Raw genomic sequence first — 24,940 nt, forward strand, 5'->3', positions numbered from 1 at the left:
CCTGTAAATTAAACAAATCCCAATATCAAATTGTGGGTTTTAAGAAGACATTTTTCTTATAATAACAGTTGGTGAATAAGGTCGATCATTCTGATTTTTTTATGATTATGCTGCTATTAACATGTCATAAGCTGTACTATAACTTATTATGCATAACTTAAACCTACACAACTAGCATACTTCGAAGGTGATATGAGTTTCCCTCCCCGGCGAACATCATTACTCTCTCGCTGATCTGGTCCTTGCAAGAGTGGAAACAACTGGTACATGGGAGTACCACGTAGCTGTCAAAATACAAGAAAGCACATGTATCCATAACAATTGCAACAATTATACATGAGGTGATACAACTTTCTTTATAATAGAAATTAGTTTGAGGCCCCGTAATAGTGTATAAAACTGCTGTACCAGAGTGTTAAACAATTGTACCGGAGTTCCCGCCCTCTTATGGAGGAAGTGTTATGGCTGCAGTCGCAAATGACATACAGGTTAGCGATTGGCTTAATAAAAAATGATTGATCACAAACATTTTGTATCTGATTGGCTGCATTGATAGGTACCCCGCCCACTGCGCTCCAGCCTTCGGCATTACATACTTGCCCTTCTTAACGTGAAAGAGGCGACATCACGTTAACTCCTCCTCAGACGTCAAGCTAAGATTGTTATTTAAACCCTGAACAAAACGGATACGTAGTTCCTTTTTCAAGAGGGGCTGCTGTTACGGTTTTTGTTAGTTCGTGCTCAGGGCAAGTCTAAGTTATCACACAGAGGACAGTTGAACGGATATTTAATTAAATATGCCCCAAACTATAATTCTTAACGGACCATCGCCTTGGGGGTTTCGACTTGTAGGAGGACGGGATTTTAGCACGCCGTTGACGATTTCGAGAGTAAGTCTTAAGAGTCTTTTTCTTTTTTCTTCATTTCTTGCTTAACCCATTCTAGTTCCGGTGTAGCGATAACTTGCTACGTGTATAAATCGTTAGAAATGTTTTGCAGCCTTTCTTTGTACAATTCATGGCCATACGTTATTTTGTTGACTGTTTTTAGCTTTTAGCCAATATTGTGTGTGTGTGTGTGTGATTTATTTATTTTCTTTAAAATTTTGAACGCAAAAAATGATTGTTGAACCAGTCTTCAACGTCAGTGGCTAGAAGGTAGCTAGTAGTGTCCACTAAATGTATTTGAGGTGCTGTTCAAAGCTTAACGCGTTTTGAATGAATGAAATATAATGCAATATGAAAAGGAATGCAGAGGCTCAGCAAACCCTACCATTTTATGTGCACTTGTGGTTGAGCGAAGCCCTCCCAGCTTCAGCAAGAAATTGTGCCACAAGTTTAGCTTCCGAGAATGGGCAGTGTAGGTAGCTAGTTTTAAGTTCTGGAAAAAAACAGGTTAGCTTTGGTATATTGTATGGAGTCCAGGTGTTGTCAGCTGCACACTGAATTTCTGAGACCATTGTATGTATTGACAAATACATTTACCATGGGAATGAATTATGGGACTGGAAATGGGAATATTCAAAGCGAAAGGTCAAACGTTTTTTTTTTTTTTTTTTAATAGATCGTAAAAAATATACTGAAGCATAATCTTGGCTAAAATGATTAATATGATACCAAAGCTGCTCATCAATCCCAGGCACATGGCACATTACGTAGATTTATTTATTGATTTTTTTCACATAATTACCTGTTAATTATAGTTAATTCCCATAGTAAATTTCCCAACTTATTCCCAGAATATTGCAACCCTTGAAGGAAGTGATATGTGGTGTTGCCCACAACGAAATTTAGCTTCTTAATATTAAAATGTTTTGTATGTATTATGTATTTATAAGACCTAAAAATACTCTAAATATTTATCTTATCCATTCCTTATGTAAACTGTCACTCACAACAGCATCTCCTTCACATGTAATAATCGCCAATCTGGAAAAGAACTTCTAGTGTTAACGGTTCACCATGTTTTGTAGGGTTCTTGGCATAAAGGAGTTCGTAAGTAACTTATAAAAGTTTAAACATTTAACATTACGAACCTGAGCTGCAAAAACATTCTTGCCGATGTTGCTGATCTTTTCCTTAGTCACTGCTTTTTTGCAAAGCAATTATCAAATGGTAGCCCAGTATATGTGCTTGTCCTGTCCAAAGTGAACTGCCATCCTTTCCTTGTAGTGGGTGGTGCTGGTATGAAAATATAACTGAAAGGTACTTCACTGATGTCTTCAAGTAATTCACTCATGTGCTTAAACGTGACCTACATTTAATCTTATTGCTATTGAGAACAAGCCAAATCACAGACAAATTTGAGCACTTTCTTGCAAATGAACAGTGGCTTGAATAATGGAGGTATTATATTGTGTTGTCATGAGACCAAATGTATGACTTTCTATACAATACCTGACTCTCAATACCTGTACTGAAACAATACCACCGCAAAAAACGAAAACATTAGGAAAGTAATGGAATAATATACGATCATTTTATTAATAAACAGGTTGGTTGTATGTCTGTGTGTGGGTTTTTTTGTTTGTTTGGTTTTTTTTTTTCCTGGCTACGTTCCATAGAGCAGACGATAGAACAGAAAAGCGCACCTGGTTAAAAGTCTCTTCTTAAATACATGCAAATAAACAAAACGGCATTATCAAGGTTGTCCAAAAGTATTAACGGTGTATAAATTTGTCATACAATAACTTTAGAATGTAATAATTGCTGGCCTATTTATAACTGGTGCTGATCTATTTGTGAACGCCTGATATTTAGCAGCAGGGAAGTTTGGGTAAATATGTTACCTGTACGCCACATTGGTAGGTATCAGTAAAAAGTTAGTTAACGTGAAGACTTATCACTGCCCTAAACTGCCTCCTGAAAAAAACTCCCAGTACTCTGACTTGAGCTTGGTGTAATTGTTATAACTATATCATTATTCACTAACCTGGTGTTCTTTGAACAGGTTTAAAGCATCGTTTGCAGTTGGATGTTGGATGTGTATGCAAAATAATTCCATGTTTCGCGTCACACATTACTTTTTCCACAAGCCGAGGACGGTCTGCAAAATCGCTGGTATTAGCCCCAGCTCTGCTATTTGTTCTCTGTAAATATTGCTCTTATTTTGAAACACGCTTATTACTTATTACTGTACTAAATAAATGGGGTATTGTACCATTTTTAATGACAGAGTATCAAGATACTTTTTGGTATACTGTACAACACTATTGTGCTCCCGTGTCAGTAAAATTCTTAAATTCTAAAATGATCCATTAAAAACCTAAGGTTATCCACATGAATGTGGGTTAATATAGCCTATGTGTTATACATAATCTCCTTTGGAAATGTAGTTTTTTCTCAAGGAGGTGGCTTTAGGCAGATCATTATGTAGCATACAAGTGCCATGTAGCCTGCTGATTTTTAAACTTCAGATTTCATTATTACTAAAAATGAGTTATAAGATTGGTTATCACATTTTTTTAGGAGGTGACAGCAGCATGTATATTGACTAGTCACTTCGAATCATCGGTCATAAAGACGTCATTTTACATTAGTAAAATTATGTACATTACTACACCTCCCTGTTTCAGACTAATCCTGTCTGGATAGAAATAGTCACTAGTACAAACAAAGCAGCAACACAAAATACTCATTTTCATGCTCTCATTTCTCTTCCATAACATTTGATCTCATTGTAGAGTGTGAGATTGCCGTTTCTGTAAAATAACTTCGAGACGAGATGCTGTTTCTCAGCTTTAGAGTGTGAAACATGGCATGAAAGCCCTGTTACCTTTTCTGTTTTTTTGTTGTTTTTTTAATCAGTAGCTCTATAAACAAAAGTTCGTTCTGGTCATAGATCTGCTGTCGCACCTGAGGTTCTAACACAAAATAAACAAAGATTGCCCCCTTGTTTAATGAAAAATAAGGTGAATATTAACACACATTAATATAAAGTATTAACAGTACATAAATAAGAAGAACAAGCTAGTGCAATGTAAGACCAACACATTAAAAGTATTGTCTAATTATCGTTATAACCAGAATCCCAGAAAAAATCGAGATTATTTTTTGCCAATATCGCACTTTTGGGGGCAATATCCCCTAATTACACAGTTGTGATTGTTTAACGACAGCATCACAGTTAGCTTTCCGTACTTCATAAACAATCCTAATTCAAAAAAAAAAACTAAGCTATTCCAGAATTGACATTTAGACTTTTAGTATATAGTCAAGTCAAGTCAAATTTATTTGTATAGCGCTTTTTACAACTGTTGTCACAAAGCAGCTTTACATAATTAGTAATTAGTAAAAGACAAAGACAAAAAAGAAATAATGTAAGAAGACATGAAGGATCAAAGACCCCCAGTGAGCAAGCCAACGGCGACCGTGGCAAGGAAAAACTCCAACAGATAGTTAATAGCGGTAATATTAATAGTGGCAGATAATTCCGAGTCCATTTAGGTTTTAACATGGTCATTAAACAGGTAGTTGTGGTAGGAGGGTGTGCCGCTAGTCTGGTATGAGTGGTGGTCAAATGATAAATCTGAGTAGAATATGATGCCAAGATTTTTAGCCGCTAGACCAGGAATAATGGAAGCATCAGCCAAGTCTATATTAATATTAAGTCAGATTATTTCTAGTGTCTTTTGGATCTAAAAGGAGAACCTCGGTTTTGTCACTGTTAAGAAGAAGGAAGTTATGTGACATCCAGAGTTTTATATCCCTTACACAGTCCTCCATTTTCTGTAATCTAAATTTATTGTCAGGTTTGGCTGATATAAAGCTGTGTGTCATCCGCATAAAAATGGAAATTAATGCCATGTCTGCTTATAACTGAGCCCAGTGGTAACATGTAAATAATAGCGGTCCTAAAATTGAGCCTTGCGGAACTCCATATCTTACTCCTGTGTAATTTGAAGATAATTCTTTTATCTTTACAAACTGATAGCGTTCCGTTAGATATGATTTGAACCACGATAGGGCTATTCCTGTGATTCCAACCATTTTCTCTAATGTTTCTAAGTGATATAGTTTGATCTATTGTATTAAAAGCTGCACTAAGGTCTAGTAGGGCTAATAAAGATACATAGCCTTGATCAGAGGCAAGAAGGAGATCATTTGTAATCTTCACTAGGACTGTCTCTGTGCTGTGATTTGGGTCTGAATCCAAATTGGAATTTCTCATACATGTCATTTTTACTCTGGTATAAGCTATGAGGTATGAGTTGTTGGGCCACAGCTTTTTCTTTTTATCTTGGATATAACTGTTAAGTTGGAAATGGGACTGTAATTAGACATTACACTAGGATCAAGATTTGGTTTCTTGATTAAAGGTTTTAAGACTGCTAATTTAGGGGTTTTGGGTACTTGCCCTAGTCTAAGGGATGAATTTACAATTGTTAAAAGAGGTCTGATTATAATTGGCAGTATTTATTTTAGCAATTTAGAGGGAATTGGGTCAAGTGTACAGGTTGTACAATTTGCTGAGGAAATAATTTTTTTCTAGTTCTGGCTGTGGAAGTTAGTAGAAGGCTTCCAGCCTTTGTTCTAAGTTATGTTCTAAAGCAGCTCCACCAGGTGATGGCCATGTTTGATCTAATAAGCAGGGTTGGATTTGTTGTGTAATATTTTCTATTTTATTATTAAAATAGTCTATAAAAAACATTACTGGTTAATGATGTTGGAATCTGGGGTTGAGAATCTGCCTGGCTTTTAGTAATTTTAGAGATCTCACTAAAAAGTATTCTGGGATTGTTTTTGTTTTTCTTGATCAGCGAGGCTGAGCAAGCTTTAATGAGTGCCTTTTTATATTTACTAAGGCTGTGCTTCCACGCAGAGTGGAACACCTCTAGTTTGGTCGTCCGCCATTTACGCTCTAGTTTCCGTACTGTTTGTTTTAAGGTACGAGTATGATCACTGTACGATTTTGCCTTGTCATTTTACTTTTAAGCGGTGCTACTTTGTCTAATGTTGATCGAAAGGTATGGCATCCCACTCTTCTTGAAAGGCGACCCTCAGGTCATTGATGTTTTGGGGCACAGAGTAACGAGCCTCTACATGGCTACTCAGCATTGGTTTTCTATGGGATTCAGGTCTGAAGAAAATGCTCCATTTGAGGTAGCCCAGTCTCTAGCCGCCATTCACAAATGATGCATTGATGACATTGATGAGCAAAATGTAGGGCAGTTCTGTATTCATTAGCTGCTCACGCTAACACCACCACCACCACCTTGTCTGGTGACAACAGTTGCTGATGCATAGCGTTCTCCTTGACATCTGCAACATCGTTGGCGGCCATCATTTCTGCTCTGGTGAATTGACTTTCATCAGTGAACAGCACTGAGGCCCCCTGGTCCCTCGTCCAGCATAAATGCTTCCATGCCCTGTGCCTGGTGGTGTAGTCAGGTACCCCGGCAGGTCGTATAGCACACAGACAACGCTGATGTAAACAGTTTTGAATGGTCTGACGTGACACTTAGGTGCCTCTCAATTCCCATAAATGTGCCAGGAATGTGGCATTCACCATCTGGTTTCGCAGGGCACTGTTCACATTGACGTGGTCATCAGTGTGGTATGTGGCAAAGGAAATCCAATCCTATTCCTTTCTGTAACTCTTCCAGTCTCTTGGTTGCAACCTGCTGATCACACTTTGTGACACTCTAAGCTCAGTGCCACTTCTGAAAATCCTGTTTAAAACCTTGCAATGGCAAGAGACTGTTGGAAGTTGTGCAACATCAAGCGTTTTACATTCTTTACACTCTCCTCAATTGTCTGTCTTTTTAATCTACATTTAACATCAGGTTTGGCTGATCTATAGAGCTGCGTGTGGAAGTTAACACTATGCCTGCTTGTAACTGTGTCCAGTGGTAACATGTATATTGTTAATAATAGTGATCTTAAAATAGATCCTTGTGGAACTCCATATCTTTCCATATCATTATTAATTAATTTAAATGAATCTATTTGAAATAAACCAAATCAAACTGCCTTTTGAACAATATAAATGGGAGAGAAAACTGTGTTGCTGAGTCTGATAGTCATGCGATAACCGCGCTTTGACAATATCACGCTATTAACAAGCAAACCAGAGGGAATGGCATGCATCCGCTACGCCGCAGTGGTGTGGTGTGGTTTTTTTGTTTTGTGTTTTATGTTTGTTGTTTTCCCCACTGCTCTTAACATTTTGTTTGCTTTTTGTCAGATAACACCTGGAAGTAAGGCGGCTCTGGGAGATCTGTGCCCTGGGGACATCATCTTGGCCATCAATGGGGACAGCACTGATACTATGACCCACATGGAAGCCCAAAACAGGATTAAAGCATGCACAGAGCAGCTCATGTTGGACATCAGCAGGTACTGCACCAAGGCAAATCTTGGTTGTTTTGTCCTTCTCTTACACATGTTGGAGACAGTATTATTATAGTTTTTTATTTTATTTTAGATTAATCATTGTTTTGGGTTTTTGCTACATAAACCCTGTTACATTTTACTCCATGTTTGTGTGTGCCCCAGAGTCCTTTTAACCTTTTGGCTAGACCTTTGGACTGTGTGACAATGTATGGCAGACTAAAACTAATATGGCACTAACTAGGACTAGTATGGCACTACTAGAATTAATATACAGTATTAAGGTTTTAGACTGATGCTGTAATTCCTGGTCTCAAAGGTGTTCAGAGCAAAATTTACTACTTCAAGTGTCGCTAATTATTTTTGCCTAACCGCCATGTGGATTGGCCTAGAAGAGACAATTTTGCTTACTAACTGGGAAATTAGTATTAGAATCAACAATATTGCCCCTACATTTGGGTCATTTAAACTAGATTAAATAAAATAAATACCGCCCGACAGTTTTCTGTTTGGTTCAAATTGGTGGTACTCCTCTGTTAAAGAAGGAAAACCGCACAATTATCTCTTTGATGACAAAAGTACAATATATTAAATAAAAAAGATATCGAAAACCAGTGATTCACATTGAATTGTGATTAAATGTAATAATAATAATAATAACTGAATATTGAAACTGGCCTGGACAAAAATGCTGATACTCCTACAAAATATTGAAAATAATTTGACCATAGGGATATGTTAAATTAAGGTAATTAGGATCACAGGTGTTTTCAAACTTATAATCAGTCAGTCTGCATATTTGAAAGGGTTAAAAGTAGTCACTACACTGTTCGCTATAATTGAGTGTACCACACTGAATTTAGAGTACCACACTAAACTGAACATGGACCACAGAAAGCTAAGGTGATTAGAAAGAAAATTATAGACAAACATGTTAAAGGTAAAGACTAAAACCCCATCTCCACTGAGAATACTATAGAGTCCAGAACATTCAAAGAGATTAGAAGTCCAAAGTCAAGGTACATCAGTATCAGATCGCTCCATCCGTTGCTGTCTTAGCCAAAGTCGACTTAATTAAAGATGACCGAAGAGTACTACTAAATAACTGCAAATCAAAGTGAGATTGGAATTTTCCAAAATGCATATTGAGAAGCCACCAGGCCATTGGCAAGGCTCTATGTTCACTGGTGCAAACTTAAGCATACAAAAAAACATTTGTACCTACTGCAAAACATTTGCTGCATCTGGCACAGGTGTGTCTTGAATCTGTGCAGAGTACTATGTGTCAAGGCATTCTAGAGCAAAATGTACTACTCATTGTCAGAACGCTTGGTCTCAGTTGCAGGTCATGGGTCCTCCAATAGAATAATGATGCAAAATGATCTAAATGCTATTCCTATGCAGACTGGAGAAGGCACCCTTCAAACCTGAGACAGCTGGAGCAGTTTGCTCATGAGGAGTGGGCCAAAATACCTGTGGACAGGTGCAGAAGTCTCATTGAGGGTCACAGAAATTGTGAATAATAAAATAAAAATCATTATTTATGGTACTACTACTACTACTAATAATAATAATAATAGTAGTAGACCATTTTCCATGCAAACGTTGTGTGTGTGAAAACACATTTGAACATGCCAATATTTACACCTTACTGCTTAATTAACACACTACAGCCTGTATTAATTACCTCAGGGAGGCACTATACAGAACTAGATGGAACAGTTTCAAATGAAATGAAGAGAAACCTACTTTGCTGGTGTTTAATTAAATTCATTATTACCTCTACAAGTGAAATTCCCTGTACCACTGGCTGTAAAACTTTTTTCTAATACTTTGCAGCAAAGTGTTTAACTTCATCTTAATTCTTTTTTACATGAACGGTTGCAACTGTAACAACTACAATTTCCCTCCTGGAATTAATAAAAGGATTATGATAATCAGGACTTGTTTTCAAAATTTTAGGAAGGTAACATTCACCATTATTGGTAACTGCCATTTCTTAATAACATTTCTTTATTGACCTCAACTCTGCCTTCAACATCCTTCTAGAATGGTTTCTAGATTAAACCATTAAATCTTGTAAGCCACACATCTTGTGTAACTAGATGACTTCACCTCCAGACCAGTCTGATCAAATGTGTGACCACAGCTCCCCATTGCTCACACATCAAAATGTGTGACTCATGTCTACAAGGCTGTGTCCTTTTACCCATGCTCTACCCATACTACACACCTTCAACTGCATTGCAAAACACAGTTCATCATAGATGTCACATTTATTTGTATAGCTCTTTTTATAACTGTTGTTGTCACACAGCAGCTTTACACAATCAGTAATTAGTAAAATACAGAAGAAAAAGAAAAATGACGTAAAAAGACATGAAAAATCTAAGATCCCCAGTAAGCAAGCCAACGGGGACAGTGGCATGGGAAAAACAGTCTCAATCTTTAAATCAAGGCTGAAAACTCATCTGTTTAGTTTAGCTTAATGTTTCCCCTTAGATAAAGGTTGTAGGTCCAGGGGTTCACGGACACAGGGACACCAGGACCACTTTATCTCCAGGGTTGCGATCTCCAGTCCTGGAGGACAGGAGTCATGCACACTTTGGTGGTTTAAGTTCAGCAGTTATATTAAAAGAAAATGACCAAACTCTGTTGTAGAAAGGCTGTCCGGGACAACCATCACTGCTTTAGCTCCATGCTTTTCAGCCCTGATCCTAAAGCCTTACTGACCTGCACATTGTAGTTGACCACATCGGCTGTGGTTAATGTTCGAGTAAGCCATTAGCCAAGCGTGCACCGCGCTTCCACTTTCTCTCGCGCAGCTTTTGGTGTCCCCTCTTTCCAGCAGGCTTTCAACATACCATGGACTACAGCATGCAGCTCCTTATGCAGTTTGACTGACCGTAGGAATTGTTGCTGATTTCTTAGTTTGGAGGAACATTTTGTGGAGGCTTTTAAACCGTGTCTGTTCTTTTCATAAGGCATGTTAATTTAATGTTTGAGGCTTGTTTGACCTTGCTGACACTTTGTTTTTAGCCATTCTTGAAAAACAAATTGTGACAAAAGCAGATCTTTTTTTTTTTTTTTTGAATAATGTCTTTAAAAAGGTAATGCTTTTCCTGAAAATTTTCTGATTGCGTGCACTGCGTCCCCCCCACAATATTATGGCACAAAGACATTTGAAAGTCGATGATTGGTGTTTATGTAACTAGTCATCGCAAGTTCAACATTTCTGGGGATAATTTGTTTAATGATAAATTTAAAATCTTTTTGCTACTATTCAGCCATTATTGGGAGTCATGTTTGTAGTTGTTAAAATTACTATAATCCATAAGTACATTGACATGAAGTGTAATTAATTTGCACTTTGAGCCAACCCATAGAACATTCATTTCTGGATGAGCAGAGAGGTACAGAACAGTCACTGAATTTGAAAGAAGAATGTGACTGCAGTTTCTGAGGTGCTGAGCCTGGAGTAGCAACGGTAGAGATGCTATTCTCCTTATTACATTTGTTTAAAGCTGTAATTTGAAGATAAGTTCTACATAGTATTACTTTAACTTTCTTTAGTTTTAACTCTTGCTCTTTTAAATGAGACAAGGCAGACTTTGCAACTTGTAGCAGAAAGACCTTGTGTGAACAACTAAAACTTCCACAGGACTCTGTGTACAAGTGAACAAAAACAATATTGTTTAGCACAGTCATTGATTAGTTCTTAAAGTGACAGTGCACCCTTTTTTTCAACATAAACAGTGGTTTATGGTGTCTGAGAACGTTTGGATATACAAGATTATCACTTAAAAGTTAAAATGAACTATTTATATTTATACACCTTTCTACACAAATTCTACAGACTTTACATAGAAGTAGTTATACTGGATGCATGGGTTGTTCTGGAATGTACCCTGCTTCATATTCAAGGAATGTGTTAATAGTATATGTCAAAAAGCCACAGGAGGACAGGGTGAACCAGCAGTGGGCCAGTTTTTTTTTTGAATAACAAGTTTGAGGTCATTCCTTAAGCATGGCTGCTCCACTTCTGGAAAAGCTGTATTATCACCGTTCAGTACAGTAGTGTTGAGGCTATTTTGTCCCTTTTATTTCTTTACCTTTTGATTGTAGATTAATATTAAATTTCTTGTAATCTGCTGCTGTTTTCCTTGGCTGACCTATTCATTGTCTGGTTGTTAGTACACCAGTGATTTTTTGGGGGGCATTCTGAAATACATCTAGATGTATATATCAGGAAATAAAAGCTGAAATTTCAATCCAAGATATTTTTTATCTTTTAATCTGAAAAGCAAAAACAAAATTGCCCTTCTATTATATTTCCACACCCCCATTCAGCCATTAGCAAATGTATATGGAGCAGCTGCTGGAATCTGTTATTCCCTCTCTCTGCATTTGCCCTCCGAACAGTCATCCTCTCCTCTCAGCTTTTTGTTGAAGAAAGGGGTTGTTGCAATATGACAGTTATTTCTTTCCACAACCGTTGGAAAGAGCGCTGCTGAGCTGGTGGTTTCAGGCTAAGTGAGTCATAAGACTTTGGCTAAGAGTCCTGGAGTGCGAAGAAAGGATGAAAAGGGTGATGTTTGTTTGGTTGGTTGGTTGGTTTTTGTGACACAGTAAAAGGGTTGCTATTAAGTTATTATTGCTATAAGTTACTATTCCAAACTGTGAAGCAGACTTTACAGCCTTATCTATATCAAGCTATATCAAGTCAGTGCTGGGCTGGGAAAATGTTAGCACTTTAGAACCCTGTGTAGTCAGTAATAGGGCTGTAAAGCCTGATTTGCCCCATTTTCGTTTTGTTAGTAAATGTGTGTAATAGCAGGGAAATGTTTAACGAGTACATTTACATTTACTTTTAAAGCATTTAGCAGATGCTCTTATTCAGAGCGACTTTCAAAAGTGCTTTGCTATTTACACCAAGAATAACCTCAGCTAGTTTTAATAGGCTAAAAATTCATACCTTTAAGTTTAGATACTACTAAACACAGGTCAATAAGGTGACCACTCTACTAAGTATTCTCGGAAGAGGTGGGTCTTCAGTCTGCGTTTGAAGACAGCGGGCGACTCTGCCGTTCGGACACCCAGGGGAAGTTCGTTCCACCACTGCCAGGACAGAAAAAAGCCTGGACGCTTGTCTTCCATGGAGTAAAATGGAGCAGTGAAATTTGTAAATCACCCCCCCCCCTTTTTTTTCATTAAAAGTGACCTGAGAACTATAAATGTCTCCTCTCTGTCCTATTTTCAATTTATGACTAGTGTAACAAATATCTATACAAATATTATCTATCAACATGCTGACCTACATTTCAGTCTTTCTATAACTGCTTTTTTTGTGGTGACCCATGTTTGGTCCAGATGTGGCTCTCCAAATGCTGGTTTGTCTGAGAGTTTACTTAAAATGGTAGTTGAGAGGGGAGTGACTTCATCAACTAGTGATTTTTTCCCCCCACCACTTGTGGATTTACAGTATTTCTTCTCTGCCTGGGGTTCCTCATGCCTGTTTGGATGTAAGTATAAGTGTGTTTCACTAGGTAAAACAGCAAATCCGTGCCTGACAAATAACTTGCTAAGCCATCTACATCTCAACCCAAGTCAACAGATATTTTCTGAAGAGCTTACTGGGTATACAAAAGATTACAGAGGGTCTAGACTTTGATATTTAATAGTGATAAGCATATTACTGCAGTGGTCAACATGGGTCTCCCCTAGCCACAGCTTCTGTTCTTATATGTCACATGAGAGGATATTTAGGCTCAGTTTGTGGTAATTTGTGGAATTGAAGCAAATTATTACAATACCATGCATACCAAAATGCAGTGTAGCGTTTCAAACAGGTGTCTTTGTGAACCAGGCCTTTTATTCGAATGTGGTGTAGTTTTTCCTTTCTCTCTAACCTCATTTTAAATTCAGTGTGGTTCAGTAAGCTCATTTCAGTAATATATGCTTGGTAAAGTGAGAAATTTTAATAAAGTTGTATGTTACAGGAGAATGTTCACTCTTTATTGCTCTAGAACTCCCTTACCTTGTTCAGGTTTTACTTCATAGTTTTCACATTCTCTGCAATTTGTTGAATAACAACATCCTTTCTTTCAAGTAACATCTGAACTTACCTACGCCAAGGACTCTTTATAAACAGAGGTGGGAAGTAACAAAATACAAAGGTTGACGTCTGATACAGTTGTGTGCTCAAACGATTGTCGACAATTAGAAGGATGTATTAACGTCCACTCAAACTTTCATAGACACAAGAAATCAATAGAGACCAGTTCAAATTAATAGGTTGTGACTGTACAACAGCTTGCATGATTGCACTCCCCAAATCTAAAGGAAAGACCCTGAAGGTATGATGGCACCCTGAAACACTGGCATCCATCTGCTCCACCGTTTCACTGTCTTGAGTGATTTTGTGCAAGCAGCGAGATGACCGCTCCAGTATCTCGTTTTATCATAATTCCCTCTGTTCAGGAACCCCTGGATCTGCAACCTTTATCTAAAGGAAAACCTTAATTGCCAAAAGTTAAACTAACCAATGCCCCTAGACTTTTCGAAGATTTAGACTGTGTCTATGGCTGCTTCTGCGTTCCTAGCTGGCCACAGATCACCTTTCTGTTGAGTTTGAAAACTTGTTAAATGGTGGTTATGTGCATCAGTTACTGACCACAAGTTCTCGTTTATACCCTCTGTTTAATAATATTGGGAAAGGCAGTGAAAATATCCCGGGGGGGGGGGGGGGGGGGAGATATCCCTGAATATCTCAAAGGACAAAGGGGGGAGATTAACACATAAGGGGGAGATTAGTGTCCATCGATCTGCATGAATGTACAGTTCACATGTCGTTCTTTTTGTTTGTTTGTTTGGGGTTTTTTTTTAAGGTCTGGAAAAAAAGGCGCATCTCCATGTGTAACAGAAGACTACAAGACCAGCCCATACACCGCAGCACCAGAGGATGAGTCACAGGTATAATGCAGCTTTAAACCAGCTCTTTGGCTGTATCCCATATAGAATAATTAACACTGTCCCTGTATTTAAAAAGGAAAAAAAAAAAGTATTTCTGAAGTAAACACTAGTGCATGTGTAATGCTGTTTGACCACACCCTGGAACAGTACAAGCAACTGTCATGCTGGCTAGGTGAGACAAGGGAACACTCGCAGGGACAGTGCAATGCAAGAATAAAGTCTTTAATGACAGAACCAAACAAACAAACAAAACAAAACGAGGCAGCAAAGTACAGGGTCCAGTAAACTAGAAACAGAAAACGAATGGGTGACAACAGAAATGGGGCTTAACCTAGGAAGACGACCTGAGGCTGGAACGTAGCCCGGGAGCAATGCGAGAAGGGGCAAATCAAACGGAGGTAGGAAGGCTAGAACTTAAAGAAACCAGAGAAACTAGCAAAACAAAATCTCACCCCCAAACCGCGCTCGTCAGGCGCTAGTAAACTTACGTGACTAGAGTGCAAGGGAACCGGACGCCAAATCTCACTGGCGACCAACCAAAGAACCAGACAGCGAAGTCCCTCTGAACGTGAAACAGCTCCTATAGAGCATACACTACCGAAACCCATAGACTCTCCTAGAAGTCTCATGAACGTGAAGCCAACCTTACAGCTTGGCATCGCAAGAGTAATTCTCGGCGACAAGACATTTGCGTTTGCTCCCTTTGTATCCCAGCTCACAGGTGAAACAAATCAGAACTGAACAGAAAACATGGCGTCTTACATCGACCGCTGTCAACATAAAAGTCCTTGGTGACAAAACAAACGGGAGGAACAGAAAGTCCATGAACATTGAAATTAACCAAACATCAACTTAAAAGTCCCAAGGAGCCTGTGGACCGCGGACCACAACCGCCCCCGGGGGGGGGGCGCGGCGCCGCTGGGCTGACAGTACCCTTCCCCCGAGGCGGCCGGTTGGGTCCCCCGATGGGAACGCCCTGGTCGCCGGCCAGACGCTTGAGAACCCGGATCGTCCAAGAGCGGACCCTCTCAGTCCGACGAGACGGGCCGCGGCACCTGCCGACTGGAGAGCCCTTCACGGGCGGGGGCCTGCGATTTCCTGGGGCGACCGCGAGGCCTGGGAGCCGGCTTGTCCGGTCAGCGTTCATGGAACTCCTGGACCAACGCCGGGTGCAGGACGTTACTGGCCGGTTCCCAGGAGTGTTCCTCCGGACCATACCCTTCCCAGTCCAGCAGATACTGAAGTCGGCCCCCGTGCCGTCGGGAGTCCAGTACTCGCTGGACCGTGTAAGCGGGGGTCCCCTCAACTTCTACAAGCTCCGGTGCGTATGACGGGGTCTCCCCACGCTTCCGATCGGCCTGAGTCTTATAGCGCCGCAGGATAGTCTGGATATGCTGATGGGTCTTGGCCCAGACGGCTTTGCTGCGGTGCATCCATGCATTGACTGCTGGTACTCTGGTCTCCGCAGCAGTCCAAGGGGCCAACGGGGGTTGGTAGCCTAACATACACTGGTAGGGGGTGAGGCCAGTGGTCGCGCACCTCAGCGAGTTCTGGGCCATCTCGGCCCAAACCAGATACCGCGACCAGTCGCTGGGGTAGTCGTGACAGTAGATCCGCAAAAACTTCCCCAGCTCCTGGTTAGTGCGCTCGCACTGGCCATTGGTCTGAGGGTGGTACCCGGAGGAAAGACTCACGCTCACCCACAGGTGCTCACAGAACGCTCCCCATACCCGGGATGTGAACTGGGCCCCTCGGTCTGATACTATGTCCTCCAGGATCCTGAAATTCCTTGGGCCGCCTGCATAGCTGTGGGCAACGTAGGGAACGGGACGAACCTAACCCCCCTCGAGAAACGATCCGCCACCGTCATCACCACCGTGTAACCCCCTGATTCGGGCAGATCCGTGACAAAGTCCACCGCCAGCTGAGACCACGGGCGGTCAGGGACGGGCAGAGGCATGAGCTTCCCCGAAAGGAGCATCTTGGGTGTTTTACACAGGGCGCAGGTGCTACATGAAGCGACTATACGGTGAATGTCTGCCCGCATCCCCTCCCACCAGTACTTGGCTGCCAGAAGGTGAAAGGTACAGGTCTCACCTGGGTGGCCGGACATTGGAGAGGTGTGGGCCCAACCAATGAGCCTTTCCCAGGAACGTGCTTGGTACGTAGACCTTGTCCGGGGGGCACACCGCGGGAACGACGGTGTGGGAAAGCGCCTCTGCTATCTCCGTGCCGAGGTCCCATTGAATCGCCGCGACTGTAATGGAAGGTGGTAATAAGGGTACCGGGTCGGCCTCCTGGAGGGCGTCCGCCTTAGTGTTACGGGAGCCTGGCCTGTAAGTTATGTGAAACTGGAACCTGGCGAAAAACAGGGACCACCTAGCTTGCCTGGGGTTCAAACACTTATAACGAGATACTCGAGGTTCTTATGGTCGGTGAGTGCCAGGAATGGGTGGGCAGCGCCCTCCAACCAATGACGCCACTCTGAAAGTGCCATCTTGACCACTAGGAGCTCCCGATCCCCTACCCCGTAGTTCCGCTCTGCCCCTGTGAGCTTCTTAGAGTAAAACGCGACGGGGTGCAATCGGTCGCTTCCCTCCTGTCTCTGTGACAGGACGGCCCCCACCCCTGTACTGGAGGCATCCACCTCCACCACAAATGGTCTACGGGGATCGGGGTGGCGCAACAATGGGGCCGACGTGAAAGCACGCTTGAGTGCTTGAAACAAGTCCTCCGCAGCCGGCGTCCATGTGATGCGCCGCGGGGCTCCCTTAAGTAACGATGTGATGGGCTCTGCCAAACTACTAAAGTCCCTAATGAACCTCCTGTGAAAGTTTGCGAACCCTAGAAAGCCAATCCAGGACTGCCTGAACTTTAGCCTGATCCATAAGAACCCCTGCTCGCTGATGATGTAACCCAGAAAAGGTATCTCCGGCACGTGGAACACACACTTCTCTAACTTAACAAACAGCCGGTGGGACCTGAGTCTCGCCAGGACCAGCGGCATAGGGTAGGGGAAGCGCCTGGTTATAGTGTTAAGCGCCCTGTAGTCTATACACGGCCTCAACCCCCCCCCCCTTCTTCTGGATAAAGAAAAACCCTGACGCTACAGGAGACTTAGACGGCGTGATGTACCCCTGTGCTTCATCTATGTAATCCTCCATTGCCCGTTCCTCCTCCCTAGTGAGGGGGTAAACTCGTGCTTTGGGTAAGACCGCTCTTGGGTGGTGATGCGGAGAGGTCTCAGGAGTTCCTCCACCGGGATCTTCAGACGCTCCACGATGTCGGCCCTCAGGAAGCTCCCTGGTGACCCTTGGCTGGCCTGCCTCTTGGGATAGGCGACCGATCCCCCAGCTCCGTGGGGTCTGGGGTGAGTGGGGCGACCTAAGAGCTGGTCCAGCCAGATTGCGAGCGCGATGAAGTCGTCCAGCTCCAACGTCTCGCCCCGACAGGCCAGCTCCCGCTGCAGACGGGGGTTTAACCCGTTGCGAAACAGGGCCAATAGGGCCGGCTGATTCCATCCGCTCCCTGCCGCCAGAGTACGGAACTCAAGGGAGTATTGAGCAGCCGACCTGGAGCCCTGCTCCATCCGCAGCAGCAGGTCGCCCTTGGTGAGTCCCTCTCGGGGGTGTAGAAACACCGCCTTAAACCGGATACGCACTATGGGGTGTGAAGACGAGACTGGGAGAGCTAGCAGGCTCCAACGAAGTCTTTACTAGATTCGTGAGCCCCTGAACGTCACAACAAAGTCCTCTGGTGCCCAGGGGAGGGGAAAAAATTTAAAAGAATAGCGTGAGAGACGACAAAAAGACAAAGGTAATGTAATGTGGTGAATGTACACATTCTTTGTATGAAGCATCCACTATCTGCCAGAAGAAAACGGGCAAACTTTTTTATTGGCATTTAAGTCTAGTTAGCTAGCCACTGTTGGCCCTTCTTATAATAGACATTTTTATTGACTCCTTTTATCATTAACATGCTGAGCCTCTAATGTGTGTGTGTTTGTGTGTGTGTGTATATATATATATATATATATATATATATATATATATATATATATATATATATAATGGCTATAGTGTGGAAAAAATTGAGACCTAATTTTCTTAAATTTGCATCTCTATGTGTATGGCAGCCATTTTATTTCAGGCATTTCATCAAAGGGGGGACAAATAGGGAGAATGTGTGCTCTGAGTAAACAGTAAAAGTGATGTCCAGCACCTTGGTGATTTTTTTTTGTGTGTGTGTGTTAGAGTGCCATGATCCATTTATTTCCTCAGTGTATTTATGCTACTTTTAGTACAGCTTAGTCCACAGATCTTCATGGGTGAGTTTTTCTTTGGATAGTTTCTTCTTGCACAAATGCTGCCTGTAACGCTGTCTCTCACATCTACCACTCATCACCCGTGCCTTACCTTAATGCATTTCCTTTGATAATGCTAACCCACAGTAGTGTATACTTCTATCTCCAATTGTCCACTGCACATGTAAATGTGCATTGTAATCAATGGCAAATGTTTACATACCCCTCATGATGTTTACCATCATTATTAAATATTTATATATTTTTAGGCTATAGATGTTTTTTTCTGCTAAATACTTTTCTGTGGATATATTTTAAAGTGTTGAATTAGTTGTTGAATTATTTTACACTCTGTGCACAGTTATTAGGCAAGTCTTATTTTTGAGAATTATTTTTATTAATCACCAACTACAGTGCTCTCTTGTTAATCGAAAGTGTTAAATCTCAAACATGAATGTTTAAGAAAGTAAAAGTGAGCTTATGGCTTTCTTAGAATATCTATATTAAGTGAGATCTCATTGTGTGGTCACTTATTCCTAATATGAACTCTTTCACAAGAAACCTCAAATGAGTTTGTAAATGGCAGCCTGTGCCCCTCTTGTAGTGTGTACAAACTGCAATAACTGTGAAAAAATTCCTTTCCCCCCCCTCCTGCAACCCCATATATATTTTTCTAGATCTGCCCCTGTGTATGCTCTTATTTTTTCCAAAGCTGTATGATACCTGAGCTGTATGATACCTGATTAAACAGTAATGTTATGTTTAAAGACTTCCTACAAATGCACTAGCCAAACTTGGAGGCACTTTGGAGGCATATTGACCATTCTGAGGCATAGTTAGTATTAAGAGCCAGTCAGTAAGCAAGAAGACACCCCGCTTTACATATCAGAATTAATAGAAAGGTTTCCCTGAACAGAAAACGTTAATAAACCTCAAACATGAATGTTTAAGAAAGTACCTGAGGTTTTGGCTTTCTTTTCGAAAGATGCAGACTTCTTCCTGTACCACTGCTTAAAAAAAGTGTCTTCTAAAAAATGGCAGTAGGCTTGGGAGTTGATTTTGAGCCCTTCAACCTGAAAAGGTCCAACCAGCTCATCCTTAATAATACCGGCCCATACCAATAATTTTGAACACATATAGGGTGTTGACCTCCTTAGGCCACACCCTCCCTCATTACACAAACGCACCTCACCTGGTATGCCTAAATCCATTAAGCATTCAGGTTTATCCAGCTTGGAATTAAAATATATGCTTCAGAATGATAATATGGTCAAAATACTCACTTCCCTAATAATTTTGCACACAGTGTATAATGTTACATGCAGTATGTTAAAATTATATTAAAACATTTTACGCCTAATAAATAACTTAGTGTTTTTCTCTTTTAGAATTTTCAACCAATTACTGGCTATACCCCTTCTTCCAGAAGCCCAACTTCATATGTGCCTATCTGCAATGACAATTCAAGGCTTTTACCAAAGTACAACAATCCTGCTGACCTATACACAAACATCAATGGCAATGGTGCCTTACCCAAGCAAGTGGTCAGTCTTAACCTCTGCTCTTCACACAGGTATTTCATAAAATAAAATTTATGCAGAGATCCTCTGATTTTGCCCGTCCTTAAAATAAAAAATGAGCGCATGAACCCATACAACAAAAGCCATGTTAATTCTTACCTTACTGTGTTACAAGCTAACCATCAGACCCCCATGGTTATTACAGTTCATTTATGTTTTTTCTGGCTGTTTTCTCAGTCTGCATTTTCCCTATTTTGAAATTTCCTTTAGAAGATAAACAGTACAGGTCCTGCTCTGTGATGAACAACAGAATGTGTAGTTTTACAAAGGGAACATACTTTTGAATCACAGTATATGATTGCTATGTTTTGCTAGGAGTAAAATTATAGATTCAAGTTTGTTTATATATATATATATATATATATATATATATATATATATATATATATATATATATATATATATATATATATCTCCCCTCTCTCCAAGCCCTGAGCCTCCACTGCAATCCCCTGGTAGCCACAATGGTTTTAATACGGAGTCTGACGTCTACAAGATGCTGCAGGACCACAAAGAGCCTGTGTCTGTACCCAAACAGTCTGGCTCGTTTAAGTATCTACAGGGGATCCTGGAGGCTGAAAATGGAGGTGAGTACAAATTACTTTTTATACAGAGCTATGGAATTACATGGTCACAAAATCTAGACTTTTACCTTACCTATTAACTAAACACAAATCCCATTGGCATGTCAAAGCATCATGAAAACACTTGAATTAAATTAGAGTAGTACTAAAAAAGTAATAGTTTTATTAAGTTTTGCTATTTAGTGTAAATATTTGTTTAAAGAGGCGTTTTAGTGTGGTTGGGGTGTTTTTTGAGTAACCAAAAACCAAAATTAGCATTTCTAATTCTAATTTTGACTAACATGTGAAACAAACTTGGGAATCTTTTGCTTTCATAAGATGGAAAATGGCTAATTTACTATTTATTGTACTGTGTATGTCATCAGTGCCTCATGAATTGAGTAATTTTGTAAATAAAAAAAAGAATAATTTTAAGTGAGTGAGTGTATATAAATATTAGCATCAGTCCTATTTTTTGAATGCTTGAGTGCTATGCTACAGTACTTTTTTCGACACATTTAAATGTTTCACATCATCTAATTTTAAAATAAGTGCAGCTTTTAAATGATCATTACATTAATTAAAGATAAAGGTTTATCCAAAACCTGTATCATCCATGAAAAAATAATTGCCCCCTTTAGCTACTAAATTAACCAGTTAACCAAATTTGAATTGACCATTGAGTTCAGTTTCACTAGATATACCCAGGCATGATTACTATGTGTTGAAGCTAAATGTCACTAAAATAGAACTTGTCTAGGAATGTGAAGCAGACTAGAATGTCTCACAAATCAGCATGTTATGCCCTGTTCTGCAAAACAGTCATTGAAATCTAACACTCTGAAAAGGCTTACAAAAGCCATTGGTAAGGCTCTGGAACACCGGCTTCACAAGAAAAACTTCCTAAAGAACTGTAATCCTTACTTGCCTCTGTAAAGGGCACTGTAATAAAGTTCGTCCATACAACAAATACATTAGAGACATGACTTTGGCTGGGCTTATGGACTATGCTAATGAAAGAATGATTACAAAACTTAGTTTTGATAAAATACCCCTCTCTGTCTCTTCCCCTAAGGTATTTTCCCAACAGACCGACCTGGAGTGAGAGGTGTTCAGTCTTCAGTTCGATCCCCAGTGTCCAGGTTGGGCAGCCCCATTCTTAGCCCCATTACCCCTCTTGCTGGTTTGCAGAAACTGCCCCAATGCACACGCTGTGGGAATGGCATTGTGTGAGTATTACTGTTTTAGTAAGTGTTTCCATGTAAACAATACTTGTAGCTTTCCACTTTGAGGTTACTATTCACAGTGCACAATCAAACTGATTTCGGTCTGATTTCATGTCTGATAGAAGATGATGAAAGGAAAAAATAATAAGATTCAATGACAAATTCTTTTTTAGTACTACTCCAATCTAATTAAAGTGTTTTCCATGATGCTTTGAGATGCCATTGGGATATGTGTTTAGTTAATAAGTAAGGTAATAGTTTTGTTGATTTCATAATTACTGTAGTCCTACTGAGTTCATGTCTGGGGAAAAAAAGACCCAATGACGTGTTCCTGCTGTCTCAAAAGTGCATGGTCCGTGGTTTGTCAATAACACAGATATTCATATTAACTGTGTTTAATGGCAACTAGCAACAATAGTTGATCCTTTATAATGTGCTGTAGGTATTTGTCTTCATTTACAGACAAAAGCAAACAGCTTGATGTTCTTTATTCACTTAAGAAAAATTACAGAAATCCTGTTTCATTACCTTGTATTCTAGTGTTTTTTTTCTCTCATTTCAGTGGTACAATTGTAAAGGCCAGAGACAAGCTTTATCACCCTGAGTGCTTCATGTGTGATGACTGCAGTCTGAACCTCAAGCAGAGGGGCTACTTTTTCATAGAGGACAACCTGTACTGTGAGACCCATGCTAAAGCCCGGGTGCAGCCCCCTGAGGGCTACGATGTGGTGGCTGTCTACCCCAACTCCAAAGTGGAAATGTTCTGATCATTGTAATCACATAAAGAGCAGATTCCTAACCCTAAGCATGATGATTTGATATAGCTTACTTAACGTAAAAGTTTAAGGCCTTCATGAGCTGGATCAGATGTGTTGGAGCAGGGTCAACACATAATGACTTTTACTTTATCCCAGTTTAAGCAATCCATCAATCAGGCTAAAGGAAAGGAATCCCTTGACATTTGATCTTTTTTCAGCTCAAATTCATTGTAACTTTTTTGTACTTTTGTGTCACATGCCCATTGTTTCTCACCTGCTCTTTTCTGAATGTACTCAACCAAGAATCTCTTTTTCGGTTTATGTGAAATGGAAAGCATTAGTATCATTATTCTGTTTTTTGTTGTTTTTTGTTTTTTCTCTGAATGTTTAAATTCTGAATGTCATTTCAAGTTTTCACAAAACTTTTTCCTACTCCGACATTAAAGAAGACCATAAAAAATATATTTAGGTCTTTATTGGCTGGCTGGCAAGCTTATATATAAATATAAACACATAGTATATTGTTTTGGTCTGATTGTTAATGGAAATAGTTCAACTTAATTAGATAATTCTCAAATAAGATTACAGTTATTTATGTTGGTTAAGCATTGACAGAATTTATGTTTACAGTGTATTAAATCTGAAAATTCTGTGTTTTAAGATGAATAGCTATAGTAGAATAGTAGGATGTTTTTTTGTTTGTTTGTTTGTTTGTTTTTGTTTTTTTCTCTTTACCCACAATGTACCATGTCATTTTACAGCTCATGAACTGATAAAATGCTAAAAGATTATTGCAAATACCTTTAACTTATTGTTGTCATAACACTTTTTCAGTTCTTTTATTACTGTGTTTTAAAATAAATAAAGTACATGGCAGCCAAAATATTATATCAGCAAAATGTAATTTATAACAATATTGGGAACATTTATGTTGTCATATGTAATGTGGCCAATTATTTGCCTCAGCCAAGGAATAATTGGTGATCCAGAATGAGGTGCCAGTCTGCTTTTGCCACTGAACTTGAAAACTATTCTCTTTCCTAAACCCTGTACGAGTTTCAATTTTAGTGCCCCTTTGGCCTTTCTCTTCTTTAACCAAGAAGCTCTTTCTAAGACAACAGCACGTTTGTCTGATATGACTGCTTACTCCATGTTGGAAATATACAGTCAGTTCTATACATATTTGGACATTAACCATTGTTGTAATAGATTTTAAATGAAGTGAAATGAACTTTGAAATAAAATTAAACTTACAACTTTAATTCAAGCCTTTTATTTGCAATAATGTTGTGGGTTTTTTGTTTTACAATGTTTACATATATACTCTTTATGGACATGAATGTCATGGCAATATTGTGCTTTCAATTTTCTGGGGCAAAATGTACAACATAACATTTAAGAAGAAAATTGACTGTTGAACAAGCAGATTTTTTTTGGAGCAGTTCTGAATCAACACAGTCTTTAAAATTATAGTATAATCTATTAACTTGCCAGAGCCTCCTAATATCCTTATGGGGAGCATGTTTAAATGCACCTGATTGTTTCTTTGTGCCCACGTAAAAAGTCTTTGTTTGACTGCACTCCTTGTATTCACCAATGTGTACAGCACAGTGGGAAAGCCCAATGAGACACCTGACTGTAATGCCTTTTAAAGCCCCTTGTGAAAAAAATGTATATTTTAATATAATGGTCTACTTGAACTATATGCAGAATAATTAAAGAATATATTTTTTCTCTTTATACTTTTAGTTGGCATGGACAGTGCTTGTTTCTTACAGAAACAGAAAAAGCCAAGACCAAGACAGTAGTGTGGAGTTTATTCATGTGGTACTGCCTCGCTAGTTTGGCTTCATTTCAAGTTAAGACTGTTAGTACAGAGAATACCGGTTTAAGTGCTAAACAAAGAAATATGTGATTTAAGGGTTAAAAACAATTTAAACAAGTGGGCATAGTTTAAAAGTCAATTTTAGACATTGTTGGAGTAGACGTTTGTTTGAACTGTAGAAAAAAGAGTATAGTTGTAGCTTTGCCATTGATGTCAAATCAAATGTATGTGTATAGTGCTTTTTGATATATATTACACACACACACAAGAATCACTAATAGGATGAGCTCAACAAAACATAACCTAAAACCCCCAGTGAGCAAGCCAAAGGTGATTAGTGGCAAGGTAAACTCCCACAGAGCTAGAGACAATCCTTGAGAGG

At 39.8% G+C, this 24,940-nt stretch overlaps 1 protein-coding gene across 1 annotated transcript; it reads left to right on the forward strand.

The window, feature by feature from the left end:
- Nucleotides 1-604: 604 nt before the first annotated feature.
- On the forward strand, nucleotides 605-23,995 carry pdlim4 (PDZ and LIM domain 4). The gene is made up of 7 exons (XM_072661258.1): nucleotides 605-890; nucleotides 7,186-7,337; nucleotides 14,219-14,303; nucleotides 19,995-20,179; nucleotides 20,616-20,773; nucleotides 21,825-21,978; nucleotides 22,538-23,995. Exons 1-7 carry the CDS (start codon nucleotides 798-800, stop codon nucleotides 22,740-22,742), a joined length of 1,032 nt encoding a protein of 343 aa, XP_072517359.1. The 5' UTR covers nucleotides 605-797; the 3' UTR covers nucleotides 22,743-23,995.
- The last annotated feature ends 945 nt before the right edge of the window (nucleotides 23,996-24,940 follow it).

The sequence above is a fragment of the Salminus brasiliensis genome, chromosome 18, assembly GCF_030463535.1.
Source record: "Salminus brasiliensis chromosome 18, fSalBra1.hap2, whole genome shotgun sequence".
NCBI lineage: Eukaryota > Metazoa > Chordata > Actinopteri > Characiformes > Bryconidae > Salminus > Salminus brasiliensis.